General features: G+C 41.1%; 1 protein-coding gene across 2 annotated transcripts in view; it reads left to right on the forward strand.

Moving 5' to 3' along the window:
• The first annotated feature begins 2,937 nt into the window (after positions 1-2,937).
• LOC122539900 (all-trans-retinol 13,14-reductase-like) overlaps positions 2,938-14,880 on the forward strand; it is a 34,323-nt gene continuing 22,380 nt past the window's right edge. Inside the window, exons 1-4 of one of the 2 annotated variants that reach the window (XM_043675057.2) lie at positions 2,938-3,129; positions 4,046-4,228; positions 8,598-8,839; positions 10,750-10,951. In XM_043675057.2, the coding sequence (XP_043530992.2) occupies positions 2,970-3,129; positions 4,046-4,228; positions 8,598-8,839; positions 10,750-10,951 (787 nt within the window). In that variant the 5' untranslated portion in view covers positions 2,938-2,969. Of the gene's footprint in view, positions 3,130-4,045; positions 4,229-6,329; positions 6,622-8,597; positions 8,840-10,749; positions 10,952-14,880 lie in introns of those variants that run through there. The other variant, XM_087977851.1, reaches the window with a different exon arrangement.

Raw genomic sequence — 14,880 nt, forward strand, 5'->3', positions numbered from 1 at the left:
ACTCTCCAGCAGACATCTCTGGATAACAATCGACTTTAATGGATCTCCTTTACCATCTGCAAAATCTCTACACATGCACCACCTGAGAGCAGTTAGCTTCACAATGTCTGCAATTTGAAACCTTCCTGGTTTATAATTTATCACTCTGCCACACCAGTATTTAACCCATTTAACCATTGGGTTGCCAATATTTAAGTGTTGTGAGAGGATTACCCCTTCTCAAAGAAATAGTTTTCTGTCAGTGACTGCATGTGTCATTTGAATATTAGCAAACATTGGTTCACTAATTAACTGGTTTGCCATCTGCCAAAATATTTCTGTTTTTTCAATAATGTTATACTTGAATGAATATTCATCAAAATGCATTGAGAGACTGCTGTGTAATATTGTATTATTATTTAAAAAGTTGAGGTTGGGTATTACTTTTCTTCCGATATGATCATTAATTCAATTCATTACCTCACTTCAGAATGTGGAATCTTTCGTCCATATTAAGTTTCTCACATTAAAAGGCATTAATGAACTATGAAGCAATGCTAATGTGCCAGAGCTGCTGATAGGTCAAAGCAGTTTGAAAAATGTGGATATTGTCACTAAATGCAGTGTGGTCAGGCCCAGCATAACCTTACAGAAAGTCTCTATTCTGTGAAATAACTCTGAAATGTCTTGCACACTATCTAACCTGAATGCATTTATTCCCAGTAGACTTTCATGCCTCTACACAATTATCTTTTTACATACTTAAGAAGAGAGCCAGGTTTCCAATATCATGCATTAAATTACCTTCTGCAAATTAATTAATGAGTAATATCATGCACTCAATTAAGGTAGCAGGCAGAGATCAAGTATTTTTATCAAAACCTTTTAACTGGAAATTTAATAACAGAACTTAATGTAAAATACAGTAGCAACATCCAAAAGGGAAAAAGAAACTTAAATTTTAAAGAAAATAGAATCCCCTATCTCAAAATAGACTGCACAAGAATATTTACATCCAATTTCAGCTGGAAAAAACAACGTGGACTGATGCATTGTGTCGATTCTCTGAGAGAGTGATCCATTTTGTTGCATTCCTTTGCCATTCTGTTTTTTCAGTGCTTCAATCTCTATTCATTACCATTTAAAACACCTTTGCCTCAAATTTTCAGGTTGCAACTAATAAGATCATAACATATCGGAGTGGAAGAAAGGCCATTCGGCCCATCGAGTCCACTCTGCCATTTAATCATGGCTGATGGGTGTTTCAATTCCACTTACCCGCACGCTCCCCATAGCCCTCAATTCCTTAGTGGAACTTAGTGTTATTAAAAATTGAAGGTGATGGTAACCTCTGGTTTATATAGGTATTTTTAATCAATCTGTTCAGATGTATTAATAGCACACCTATGATATATCTCCTAAGTCTGGAGCAGGTAGGGCTTGAACCAGGCCTCTGGCTCACATGTCAGGATACTAACACTGTGCCTCTGGCAGATGTCCATGCACAGTTTAAGATCAAAATGCTGAGTTTCTGTCAGCGATGCTCAGATCCTTCAGAGGCTGTGCTGTTGAAGACTTCAGTGACGGCATTGCAGTGATTTTTGTGCAGATTACAATAATTAGATATTTTTTAATCAAGCTGCTCAGAGGTGATATTACACAGCACCGGAGCAGGTGAGACTTGAACACATGAAGTCTTGTCCCAGAGGTAGGGAACACTACAATTGTGTCACAAGAACCCTATTACAGTAATTACCCACTTGTCACACATTAAAAAAGACAATTGAAAACGTCAGGGATAGAAAGGTAAATGGGCTTTTCATAAGCGACCTTTGCTGCTGAGCAATCTATCTACCGGAAAAGGATTCCAAGTGTGAATTCTCATTCTTTCAAAAGAAATTTCATGCCGTGCATTTTTGAAATTTTTTGTTTGAGATTTGATGGTTCATGTCTTCCCTTTAATCCAATGTTCATGTTTGATTTTTGTGCAGTGACTTGAATGTCTTTTCCCCCTGCTTTGCAATATCTATCTTTTGAGCATGTTTACCTACTTCCTGGCGTTTTAGTGCAGAAACATGCTAGGCAGGAGGAGGAGGAGGTCATTCAGACCTTTGTAACCGCTCTGCCATTCAATATGATGATGGCGGATTATTCAATTCGATATCCTGCTAATGCTTTCTCCCTATTCCCTTTGATCCCTTCAGCCCCAAGTACTACAGCTCACCCCTTCCTTGTGACAGAAAATTACATAGGCTTATCACTCTCTAGGTGGAGAAATTTCTCCTCATCTCAGTCCGAAATGGCCTACCCCATATCCCTAGAATTTGATGCACTGGTCCGACTCTAGTATTGGTCAGGGTCAAATGTTGCTTTCTGTCGCTCCTGCGAAGGCTCTGCATATTTCGATAAAAATTCTATAAAAATGTAACTTGCTGTTGTTCGGATGAATCATGATTTCCCTCCCCCTTTTGCCCCTCACAGCAAGATCTTGGACATTTAATGACTATTCACCGTTATGACTCACCACTGGGGCTGAGACCTCTCAGCCCTGAACTCAGATCTTCTGCATTGGGGTAAGGATCACTCTGACCTCAAAACCTTTCTGATTTATATGTGTGGATTTGCTTCCCTCACGAAAGCATTCACTGCTCCGATAAACAAAACTCAAATTCCTGCTATAAATATAATAATGCGTCTCTCCTTGCATCCACATCCTAGTACAAATTCTACATATTGTAGGATTACATATTTCAATCTCAATACCAGTTCTGTTCAGACACTTAAACAACCCAATATTAAAACAACATTCCTTGAAGTGATCCAATGTAGTCCAAGTCTGTCCAGTCCTCTGCCCATAAACTTTAGTTTTGTTTGTGACTGCAGTCGACGAAATAGAATCTATTACTTTCCCTTTAATTGCCCAGAGATCCTTTAAACGGAATAGGAAGTAGGCTTTACCCTTTCAGTGAGCGGAGCCAAGTGGGAGGACGATGTGGCTGTACGTTGGGCTGTTGTTGGTTGTGTATTTCATCTTCCATAAAGTTTTCCGCCGCTCCTCCCCGAGTGTAAACCCTTTCTCCGGAGACACGAGGAGACCACCGCAGCCTCTGGTCACTGATCCAGAAGCGAGGAAGCGACTTCTCCACAAAGGTCTCATATATTGTTGCACTAGAAAAGCCGTCCAAAGTCCACATTCATGCAGCTGTAACTGTTCAGTCGTGTTTTATAACGCGGAAATTCCTTAGGAAGGTCAAATAGTCTTGAGTTGAATTTGTTTGAGAGATTTGTGTCGTGTCCTAAGCCAGGTATATGAATAGCAGTTTGGGAAGCACAGTACTCAACTAAAACGATGATTTGGAGATGCCGGTGTTGGACTGGGGTGTACAAAGTTAAAAATCAGACAACACCGAAAGCTAGTGTGCTTCCAATTAAACCTGTTGGACTATAACCTGGTGTTGTGTGATTTCCAACTAAAACAACCACGCCTCCGTCCCTCCAAATGGAGAAAGGACTTAGTGTGTATCTTCCCTTAAAAGCAATCTATAGTCCAATTTTGTCAGGTGTCAGGCACGACTGTTTGGGCCACAAATCCGTTATGTTAGGAACAAGCCTTATTAACTCAACACTGGGGTTTATTCTGAACCTCTTTAGGTCAATGAATATACAGCGATTCTGCCAGTATTTGACATAATATAATTTTCAGGTTCTTAAGCCAAATCTCAAAGATTAGACTTTCAGCTGTTTCTCCCAAAGTAGGTTTGTTTCACCTGTGAACTGATACCACTATCATATTTCTGACAAGGTACACTGAGATTTCCTAAGAGGGACATAGGAACATAAAGATATGAGAACCACACTGTGAGTTTTATTTTTTTTTCTTCATCCTTTGCTAAGGATCCTCAACCTCCCTATGGGTCCAGCAAGCATATGTTTTAAAAAAATACATTCCTTGCTATGTTGTATCTGCCCAACATGTCACTTGGAATCTGTCTAAGTTGACTGGAGGACAATGTAGATGGCCCCTAACCTTTCCTTGTTTCTAATATGTCTTTGTGATCTTATTCAGGCTTTACTGCAGATAAAGTGCCAGAAAACCTTGATGCCATTGTGATTGGCAGTGGAATTGGAGGGCTCTCAGTAGCAGCAATATTGGCCAAAGCTGGCAAGCGTGTCCTGGTGCTGGAACAGCATGACCAGGCTGGAGGATGTTGTCACACCTTTATTAAGAAAGGTTTTGAGTTTGACGTTGGTAAGAGCTTTGGATTTGAAATCTACTACGCGGCAAAATAATAATCTTTATTTAGTGTGAACCCTTTTCTCTTTCACTTTTAATTTCTCCACTATGAGGTTCTTCCACCAATAACAGAAGGAGCTATTCTCGGATTCCTGTCTGTTCTTGGCTGTTAATGTGTGAAATACCAAAGTCAAGTACTTTTCAAAACTTATTTGTAAAGAATAAGTTTTACAAATAATGAAAGCTATTTATTATTGGAAAATAAACCATGCAATTATAGAATAGCCTGCCATATTATCGAATATCACTGTGCCTACTATATCCTAGGATACTTTATAATCACTGAATTAGTTTGATGACCAACCACTGTTTGAGGTCAATCTGGTCACCAGTTATATGCAGTGGGATGTCATAAATAGCTGAGTTTTATCTCTGTTTTGATGGTATTTTTCAAGAGACATGCTGGCCTGACACAATAACAATATTTATTTATATCTTCAACTTAATAAAGCATTCTAAGGGGCATTGTAAAACGAAGTATGTCACCAAGCAACATTAGGTCATATAGTCAATAGTTTGTCTTAAACGAAGGCAAGAGGGAGAAGTGAAGAGTGTGGCAAGGGTTTGCCAGAGATTAGGGCCTACACTACTGAAGGTACAGCTATCAATGGTGAAGTGATTAACATCAGGGATGCACAAGATGCAGAATTAAAGAAGCACCAACATCCCCTCTGTGGACAGTGCTGTGGGAATATTTTACATTCATCTACACTACTGGAACAGCCCAAGAGGATTGAGGTCTTGTGCCATGGATGACACATCGAACAGTAAGGCACTGCCTTCAGACTGCCCTGAGATAGCAGCCTCGATTGTATGTTCAAGTTCTGGAATGAGAATGGGTTTCTGTTACAGAGGCAACAATGCAACTTGCTGAGTGAAGTTCAGTTTCTATCACATGTATTCCTGTGCTTTGTGCCATTGTGTAGGTACAATTTGATAAATGAACTTTTTATTTCCACCTGCACTCCTGCTAAATTTTAAAAAGAAATGGAGGTGAACTAATCTGAAGAATCAGTTTCATAATAATTCTCGGTGGATTTTGGTAGTTATGATGAGCTAGAGGACACTTTGCAGCTGTTTTATTGACAATGGCAGCAAAATAATATTGCACATTAACATTGGGGCAAGTGAGACAGTTCTTCGTGGTTGCTATCTCTATGGAAAGGGCTTCCTCAACAAATTTGAGATATATTGAACCCCAATGTGAGGTGGCAAAAGCAAGAAATATCTGCAGTCGAGAAGGGTCTGCCTACTGCGGTCAGTCATCAGAGTGGAGTCTGTAACATGGAGGTCATGCCTCTTTCTCAAAGTTCCTTTCATGACATGGATAAAGTAATTCATAATGATTAATCTTTAATGAATACAACATTGACTTTGACATCTAAAATGCAAGGTGCTGATGTGCTCATATACACTCTTCCATTGTGCAGGAGGGTAATGCTGATGATGTAGCTGAGGGTTTTGGTACAACGACCATATGAAGAGATTTGACATTGGGAGAAATTGCTTTGTTGTGTCATGGGTTCAATGCCTATCGTGACTGGGCTACAGAGAGAGACAAGCAGTTACCATTGAAGTCTTCATCTCCATTGTTTCATGAGGTATAGGTTCTGACCATAGGAATTAGGATCTGTAATTTATGATACTGTAGATCTACCTGTGAGGAGGTTGGTGTCAAATCACTCAAAACTCCTGATTGCTGCTTACCAGGCTGCTCCTGTGCACCAGTTATCTGCAGTCTAAATGGGATGGATTCAAACTTGTGAGTCATCGAACGACCAACTAATGATTATTTTCCTGGTTCAGGTTGAAGCTAAGGGAAGCTGTCTCTGGAATTAAGTTGGCTGTGTGATGATTTGCCTGGCAAATTAGTTCAGAACTAATTTAAGTCCCCCCATGGCAAACATGTTACGTGTGCCAACAGACCCAGAGTACCACAATGTACAGGTCCTAGTTCACAAGCTAGTCTGGCTCACTCAGTAAAACTTTAACCATACTTATTTCTTTTGGGACCAGATGGTTACAAATAACCCTATCGGCCAAATGTTTTCAATAGGTGGGTCGTCCTGGTTGGACAAGCTTCGATAGCAAGGTTACTACTGCTCTGTAACTAGACTACACCCAATTAAATGCAAGCCATACCCCTGAGGGCAATTGCTAACCTTGATCTCCATTTACTGGATATTGATAAAGTGGAGTGTCTACTCTGTCCTGGTAAACAGAAACCATAGCAGTGTGACTATTTAGTAATTTGGACTGGACGGTACTAACCATGGTGATGGATTTATACATGGCTCGGCCTCTTTACAAACTGTGGATGTATCCCGCTTTTAATATAATAGTGAAAGGTATGTACCTTGTATAGTTTTAAAAAAAAAAATTACATTATAATCTTTTATCTTTAACATTTGTGTGAACATATTTGATAGGGAATTGATAAGTGTGTTGAAACATTTTGCATGTTGAAAGCACAGCAGATCATGCAAGGTGACAGACCCTTTAGGGTACACAAGCATTTGACCCATCTCTGTATGGCAGGAGAGTAGAATGAATTAAAAGAGTTTGTCAGGAATGCCCATAGCAGTGTGCAGTTAAACAGCATCTTTTGAAAAGGCTGGCAGAAACAACAGCCTATATTTACATAGTCTGGATCAGTGGTGCTGGAAGAGCACAGCAATTCAGGCAGCATCTGACGAGCAGCAAAATCGACGTTTCGGGCAAAAGCCCTTCATCAGGAATAAAGGCAGAGAGCCTGAAGCGTGGAGAGATAAGCTAGAGGAGGGTGAAAGTAGCAGAGAGTACAATAGGTGAGTGGGGGAGGAGATGAAGGTGATAGGTCAGGGAGGAGAGGGTGGAGTGGATAGGTGGAAAAGGAGCTAGGCAGGTCGGACAAGTCCGGACAAGTCAAAGGGACAGTGCGGAGCTGGAAGTTTGAAACTAGGATGAGGTGGGGGAAGGGGAAATGAGGAAGCTGTTGAAGTCCACATTGATGCCCTGGGGTTGAAGTGTTCCGAGGCGGAAGATGAGGCGTTCTTCCTCCAGGCGTCTGGTGGTGAGGGAGCGGCAGTGAAGGAGGCCCAAGACCTCCATGTCCTCGGCAGAGTGGGAGGGGGAGTTGAAATGTTGGGCCACGGGGCGGTTTGGTTGATTGGTGCAGGTGTCTCGGAGATGTTCCCTAAAGCGCTCTGCTAGGAGATGCCCAGTCTCCCCAATGTAGAGGAGACCGCATCGGGAGCAACGGATACAATAACTGATATTAGTGGATGTGCAGGTAAAACTTTGATGGATGTGGAAGGCTCCTTTAGGGCATTGGATAGAGGTGAGGGAGGAGGTGTGGGCACAGGTTTTACAGTTCCTGCGGTGGCAGGGGAAAGTGCCAGGATGGGAGGGTGGGTCGTAGGGGGGCGTGGACCTGACCAGGTAGTCACGGAGGGAACGGTCTTTGCGGAAGGCGGAAAGGGGTGGGGAGGGAAATATATCCCTGGTGGTGGGGTCTTTTTGGAGGTGGCGGAAATGTCGGCGGATGATTTGGTTTATGTGAAGGTTTGTAGGGTGGAAGGTGAGCACCAGGGGCGTTCTGTCCTTGTTACGGTTGGAGGGGTGGGGTCTGAGGGCGGAGGTGCGGGATGTGGACGAGATGCGTTGGAGGGCATCTTTAACCACGTGGGAAGGGAAATTGTGGTCTCTAAAGAAGGAGGTCATCTGGTGTGTTCTGTTGTGGTACTGGTCCTCCTGGGAGCAGATACAGCGGAGGCGGAGGAATTAGGAATACGGGATGGCATTTTTGCAAGAGATAGGGTGGAAAGAGGTGTAATCCAGGTAGCTGTGGGAGTCGGTGGGTTTGTAAAAAATGTCAGTGTCAAGTCGGTCATCACTAATGGCGATGGAGAGGTCCAGGAAGGGGAGGGAGGTGTCAGAGATGGTCCAGGTAAATTTAAGGTCAGGGTGGACCTATATTTACATAGTGCCATTCAAATAACAAACATCCCAATATACCTCATGTCAGTGCTATTGAACAAGGTTTGACAGAAAGAAATGTTATGACCGATGACCAAATGCTTGGTCAATGAGACAGTTTGCAAATGAGTGTTTCATTGAAGGACAGAGGTGGAGAGCTTGAGGAAGTAAATTCTAGAGCTTGAAATACAGGCAACTAAAAGTTTGATCATCAATAATGAAGTGATTAATATCAGGCTACCCTTTTGACTGAGTGAGAGCAGAAACAAAAGATAAGTTGTGTGATTGCTACAGTGTATGTATGACCACAAATACTGGGTCTCATTCTTTGGAAAATTAACCATTTATCCACACTACACTATTTCAGGAATTCATTACATAGGGGAACTGTATGAACGATCCTTCCTGCGGACATTAGTAGACCAGATTACAGATGGTCAGCTGCAATGGACGAAAATGGATGACGTTTTCGACAATGTAATCCTGGGAGACCAGCAGACCCAGCGAATATATCAAGTCTGTGGTGGGAATCAAAATTATCGAAATTGTTTGAAGACCCAGTTTCCTCAGGAAACAGAAGCTATTGATAAATTCCTGAAACTTGTAAAGGTGACTTTTGAAAAAATATAGAATTGTAAAATCATAGAATGAAAAGCAACCAATAGATGGAATGAATTGTAAGCACTTAACAGAGCAAGGAGTTTTTGATTAGTTTGAGCACAGTTCTTTGGAAGGGATGATTTATTTTATTCTGAATGTTATAGCTGCATGTTAATTGGATTTAGCACCAAGGGAACCAGTCATTGAAAGTAGCACTACTGCTACTTTCTCATTGGCATTATCTCCTCTTAACTTGTCACATTATCCTTGTCTTTGTATGCAGGCATGCATTTATATACAGAACATACAGTAGATCCAACACTGTAACTCCAAATCCAAATCAGCAAATTTACAGGAAGTGTCTCCCCTAGTCTTGCAGCACAGAGATTCAGCTGTTAATGTGGTGTCACCATCAGTCTGTTAATTAATGGGAAATCAGGACAACTGAGTAGGAATCGTGTTTGTCAAAGTGTAACTCTGCACTCTGAATTATATCTGTCCAGCTGAGTGAAGAATAGGTCATTCAACTATTTGTGAGGATGAAATAATAATTACTTTGAGCAGCATCATAAGAAAGGATGCATTTATTTTTGTCCGTGGAAGAAGAAAAGTATACCTTTTTGTTTGCATCAACTGTGACAAATTCCAGGGTTTAGTGTCATAACATTTTCCTTAATTCTTCTACTGTGCACAAGAGGTTAAAAACCACAACAAAATCATACCTCATCCTAGTTTGATATGTTGTAATCAGTCTGAATGTTTAAATTGTCTGAAGGACGCACTGAACAATTCAGCCTCCAAACAGTCTCTCTGACTTGTTTGTGAATGTGTTTAACGGGCTTCTCAGAATTTATCAAACCATTGTTTAAATTCTGACTGGCTCAGTGCCTGAAGGTATTTCATGATTCTCTTTGTTAATGCCTCTCTTTCCTCAGGTGGTTTCTCTGTCCCTCATCAAACTGTCGACCTTGGTATAAGCCTCCCTTTGTAAAAAAAAATTGTGATATACAACTACCCCCATCTCTAACTTTTAAAGGCATCATCATACTGAATATAATAGGCCCTTCGGCCCATCAAGTCGGTGCCGGCCTATCTATACTAATCCCACCTTCCAGCACTTGGCCCATAACCTTGATTGTTCTGACATTTAAAGTGCTGACCTATGTGCTTTTTAAAGGTTGTAAGGTTTCCTGCCTCTACAGCCTTCTGGGCAATGCATTCCACATTGCACTTCCCTCTGAGTGAAAAAAACTTTTCCTCAAAATCCCTCTAAATTTGCTGCCTTTCTCCATAAAATTATGCCCCTCCTTTATTTTCTTTGCAAGCTCTTTGAATGCATTGTTACCTCTCTGATCTTTGCAATCAACGTTCAATAGTTGAATTTCTCTAGTCCAGCTTCAGCTTTTCTCAAAGCATAGGACTCCCTGGCTGGCCATTAATGACTTCTGCTGTTAGCATTCCTTCATGCAGTGTTTGAGATAGTGGCCATGCTAACCATCTGTGTCAGCTCTGCTCCATTTTAACTTGTAGTGGGACTGCCACTGCAAATTCTACTTCTCTCAGGAGTAGCCAGCATATTCCCAGCTTCCTTTCATGTCGGGTATCACACCATCCATGTCCTCTGAAGATCTATCCTTGCCATTTCCTCATTTACATGTTGTACATATTGCATCATTACAAAATGAAAGAGAAAGGCTTTCATTCGCAATCAAGATTCAAATGTATATCCTAAAACAGAATTGTCCAATATCAATGATATAGAATATAAATGTTTTATGTAGTAGGACCATCTGTAAGACATTATAAATGATAAAAAGTTCTGAGAGCAGATTGATGGGCTTCCTGTTATCTGTATTACAGTTTTGGAGGACAACATTTTTCTTTCTCATTGTTGACCCATGTTTGCTGTTTTACTCCAGATGATTTCAAAAAAGATATCGTTGTTGGTAATCATTAAAATGGTCCCTCTTCTACTGGCAAGGTTCCTAATAAGGAGTGGCATCATCCACTGGATCTCATCAATTTTCAAGCTGGCATCCACCCCACTTTCAGACGTGGTTAATGAGCTGACAGAAAATAAAGATCTTCGAGCAGTCATGTGCTATATCTGTGGGGATTACGGTAATGTGCTTTCACACGTAGAGCAGTTTTTGGTGTACTGTACAACTTCAAACCCAGAAATCGGCTAAGTGTCATTTTTCATAGAGTACCAGGGAGGACTTCTCTCTGCGAGGCCTAGCAAATTTTCTCATGCTAGTGTACCAAACCTGCCTCATTAACAACATAACATGCCTCTCCGGTGCCCTGTTTGTCCAGCGCTAGCTCACATTTTCCCACTCATGTACGTGGAAGTGCTTGCCACTCCTGAGATCCCAGGCACCGGCGCCATCTTTAAGATGCTGTTTAGATCCCAATCAGGTACTGGCATTACAGAGTTGCCCTATGTGGCTCAAGTCATTTGGGCCAGACCTGGAAGATAAGGGGGAATTGGCATCCCATTTTATGGAAGTCTTGGTGGATGGGTGCTTGGCTTGCTTTTAAAAATTAATTGCTAAAAAAAGTTACATTTTTGTTGATTTAGACTGGAGTAGCTGAGCTTTCTCTTCTAGCAAATGTGGAAATTTCTGCTGAGCATTTACATGCTGAGTGAAAGAGTGGTGGAACCATGTTTCAAAACAGAATTGGATATATACTTTAAAAAGGGAAACAAAAAGGGTGGAGCAGTGGCACTGATGTGGTTCCGTCAGAGTTTCAACAGAGAAACACTGAGCTGAATGCAGCAGTGAAGGAAGTCATCATTATATGACAATGTTGGATTGGTGCGGTGAGTTGCATTCATTGCGAAAAGCAAACATTTAGTCTTCCTTTGTAATCAGGGCAATCTGTACAGCAGTACATCAGGGCAGATAATCAGGATATTACCCATTTTCAACAATCAATAACTGAATGCTTTCCACTCAAAACAATTACAAGGTTGCAATAAGGCTATGTGAAAGCAACTGATGAGCGCAACTGATTGAGTGCCTGAACTTGGCTGTCTGTTTGGGCTACTTAACCAGTTGTAGGTCTCTTCCTGTTACCACAAGGTGCTGCTTAAGGGAGTGGTTTCTGTACCTTGGAGATAAAAGGGCTCTCCCATCACTTGTACCAAAGGAGTGTTTTCACATCATGTATCAATGTCTTACCATTTGGCATAAGTAGATAAATGAGCAATCAAACCAATTGCCAACTTTCAATAATGTATTATATTATTTGAATTTTATCTTGTACAAGCAGAGCTATTTTCTTCCTTCTGATTATCTCTGCCTTACAAGTCCTTGGAAATCATTATAGCCCTGATAAGTAATTATTCACTCTAAACATTATTCAGACCTGTAGTACTGAGCTGCTGAATGACTCACAGACACTGCATTCACCTTCGATTAGAATGTATCAGGGTTGGAGATGGGATTAAATCAAGTAGAATACTGCTGTGATTTATTTTCTTCAGTTTCAGTTTTTTGGCATTATGAAAAAGTTAACATTTAACCCATTAATTTATTGTGCACAAAGTCAATGAATTGTGTAGGTTCTTAATTGGGTCAGGGATCATTCGGATCAGAAATTTAGGCATTAAGCTGCCTACCTTGCTCAGTGACACGGATAATGAGCCTTTATCTGATGGTCTTGTACCTTTTGACATAGGTCTAATATATTATTGCCTAGAGATTGCCTAAATTCTAGCTTCTCATTAACTGTTCTGGCTGCAGAATTCCTCTGGCTCTGTGCTTGATCCCGATGATACTGAAGTAGTCCCTTGATACAAGACATATGGGGTGCACTGCCAGTATGCCCTACCATTGGGATCATTGCTCTTAATGTGCTGTATGAATCTGTGCCTCACACAGTTCACACGGCATTGTAATGTAATGTTTCAACATCCAGTTTTCGCTGGTGGGTAAAGGGGTTGAGACGTAGTCAACATAGGGCATGAAACCCAAATTTTCTCATGCTGAATTCCATCAGATCGCATTCTGGCTACTCCTGGGCCCTTTAATTATTTATGAAGAGAAATTGAGCAGTTCAGGCCTGTGCTCCCTCTGGAGTTTAGAAAGATGATATGAGATCTAATTGAGGTGTATAAGATGCGAAAGGAGATTTACGGCATAGATGTAGAGTGGATGTGTCCTCTTGTAGGGCAGTCAAGAATGAAAGGTCATGGCTGTGAAATAATGGGTAGCAGATTTAAACCAGAAATGGGGAGATATTGCTTCTCTCCAAAGGATCATTAATCTGTGGAATCTGTTACCCCAGAATGCTGTGGATGCTGGGAGCTGAGTAAATTTAAGGAGATAAATTTTTAATTAGTAGCAGGTAATGTTTTAGAGAGTGGGCAGGAAAATGCAGTTGAGGCCAAGATGAGACCAGCCGTGATTGTATTGAATGGCGGAGCAGGATAAAGGGGCTGATTTTTCCTATTCATGCTCCTAGTTCTCATGTTCTTAACTCACAGTTGGAAATCATACATTTATGGAGTTGATATAACTACTGTTAAAAAATGGATATGGTCTGTTTAAATGTCACAATCTGATGTTTTTTTCATCCCCTTTTTGTGTGAAGTAAATGAGCTTAAATTGTCAGTGCTGGACTGACAGGCTATATGGTAAAGGTTTAAAATATTACCACCCGACCTTGCAGTTCCTTCTTAACATTTCCCGAAAATTTTTTATCATCGTCATTTTGAATACTTCACTGAATTTCTATAGCTTTATTTATCTTAGCTAGAGATTCTAAGTTCACAGCTTTATTGATGGTTTCAACTAGAAAAGATTTGATGCCTATTAAATGAAAGTAGTTTTTTTTTATAAGAGATTAATTACTTGTGATTTAGAAACTTTGTGGTTTCTTCAATCAGACTTTTGTTTTTACCATGAGGTGTGTTTGAGTGAGAGCTATATTAGATTTTCAGAAGGTTTTTTTTATCATCTCAACATGATTCTTGAAATATGTCCATCATGAATACAAGGTGGGTTGGCATGAGGTTGGCAAAAGGGGTTTATAGGAGGCATGGACATTTTAAGGTGCCATGGCAGGAGAGCAGATAAGGGTCCAACAGTGAAGGCTAGACCTCATTTAAGAGTCTAAAACGACTATAGAAACATTACCTGAGAACAAACGTGTGGGCGGCACGGTGGCACAGTGGTTAGCACTGCTGCCTCGCAGTGCCAGAGACCCGGGTCAATTCCCGACTCAGGCGACTGACTGTGTGGAGTTTGCACGTTCTCCCCGTGTCTGCATGGGTTTCCTCTGGGTGCTCCGGTTTCCTCCCACAGTCCAAAGATGTGCAGGTCAGGTGAATTGGCCATGCTAAATTGACCGTAGTGTTAGGTATAGGGGTAAATGTCGGGGTATGGGTGGGTTGCGCTTCGGCGGGTCGGTGTGGACTTGTTGGGCCGAAGGGCCTGTTTCCATACTGTAATGTAATCTAATCTATACCTTCTGACAGTGCTGCTGTGCTTTCCTTGTCTGCTTTCCTTGTCCACTCCCTTGTCTGCTGCTGATCTGTCCTTGCGATTGGACCAGGGTGGGAGGAAAGGGTGCTAGATTTAATCATTTGCATGCCTCCCAATGTGAAATTAGGGTCTAACTTAGTGCATTAAAATGTATCGGATCTGCCAAGTGGGAAATTTCCCCCACCAAACAGTCTGTTGGGAGCAAAAATCTGGCCTTCAGCCTAATGTGTGGCTGAAATGCCGCAACTGCATAATTTGTAGGAAATTTGAGCTAGTGCCAGTCAAACTATGTCCAGTTAAGTTTTGACAAGGCAAGCACACACAACTAGAAATTGTTAGTCCCTGCTTGGCTTCCTGACCTAAACTTTGATAATTATTAGATGTGGAGATAGAATAGGAAAGGTTAGCTGAAGTAGGAGATCAGCCATAATCTTAGTGAATGACAGAAAAAATACAAGGGACCAAATATGTGACTCCTGATCCTAGTTCATATATTCTGATGTTCATAATAAAAATGCATAGTTTTGCCTACGCTGTTAGAAATCTCTTAATTTAATT

Source organism: Chiloscyllium plagiosum, unplaced genomic scaffold (assembly GCF_037043375.1).
Source record: "Chiloscyllium plagiosum isolate Xiang-an unplaced genomic scaffold, Cpla_swu_hap1 HiC_scaffold_32, whole genome shotgun sequence".
Lineage (NCBI taxonomy): Eukaryota > Metazoa > Chordata > Chondrichthyes > Orectolobiformes > Hemiscylliidae > Chiloscyllium > Chiloscyllium plagiosum.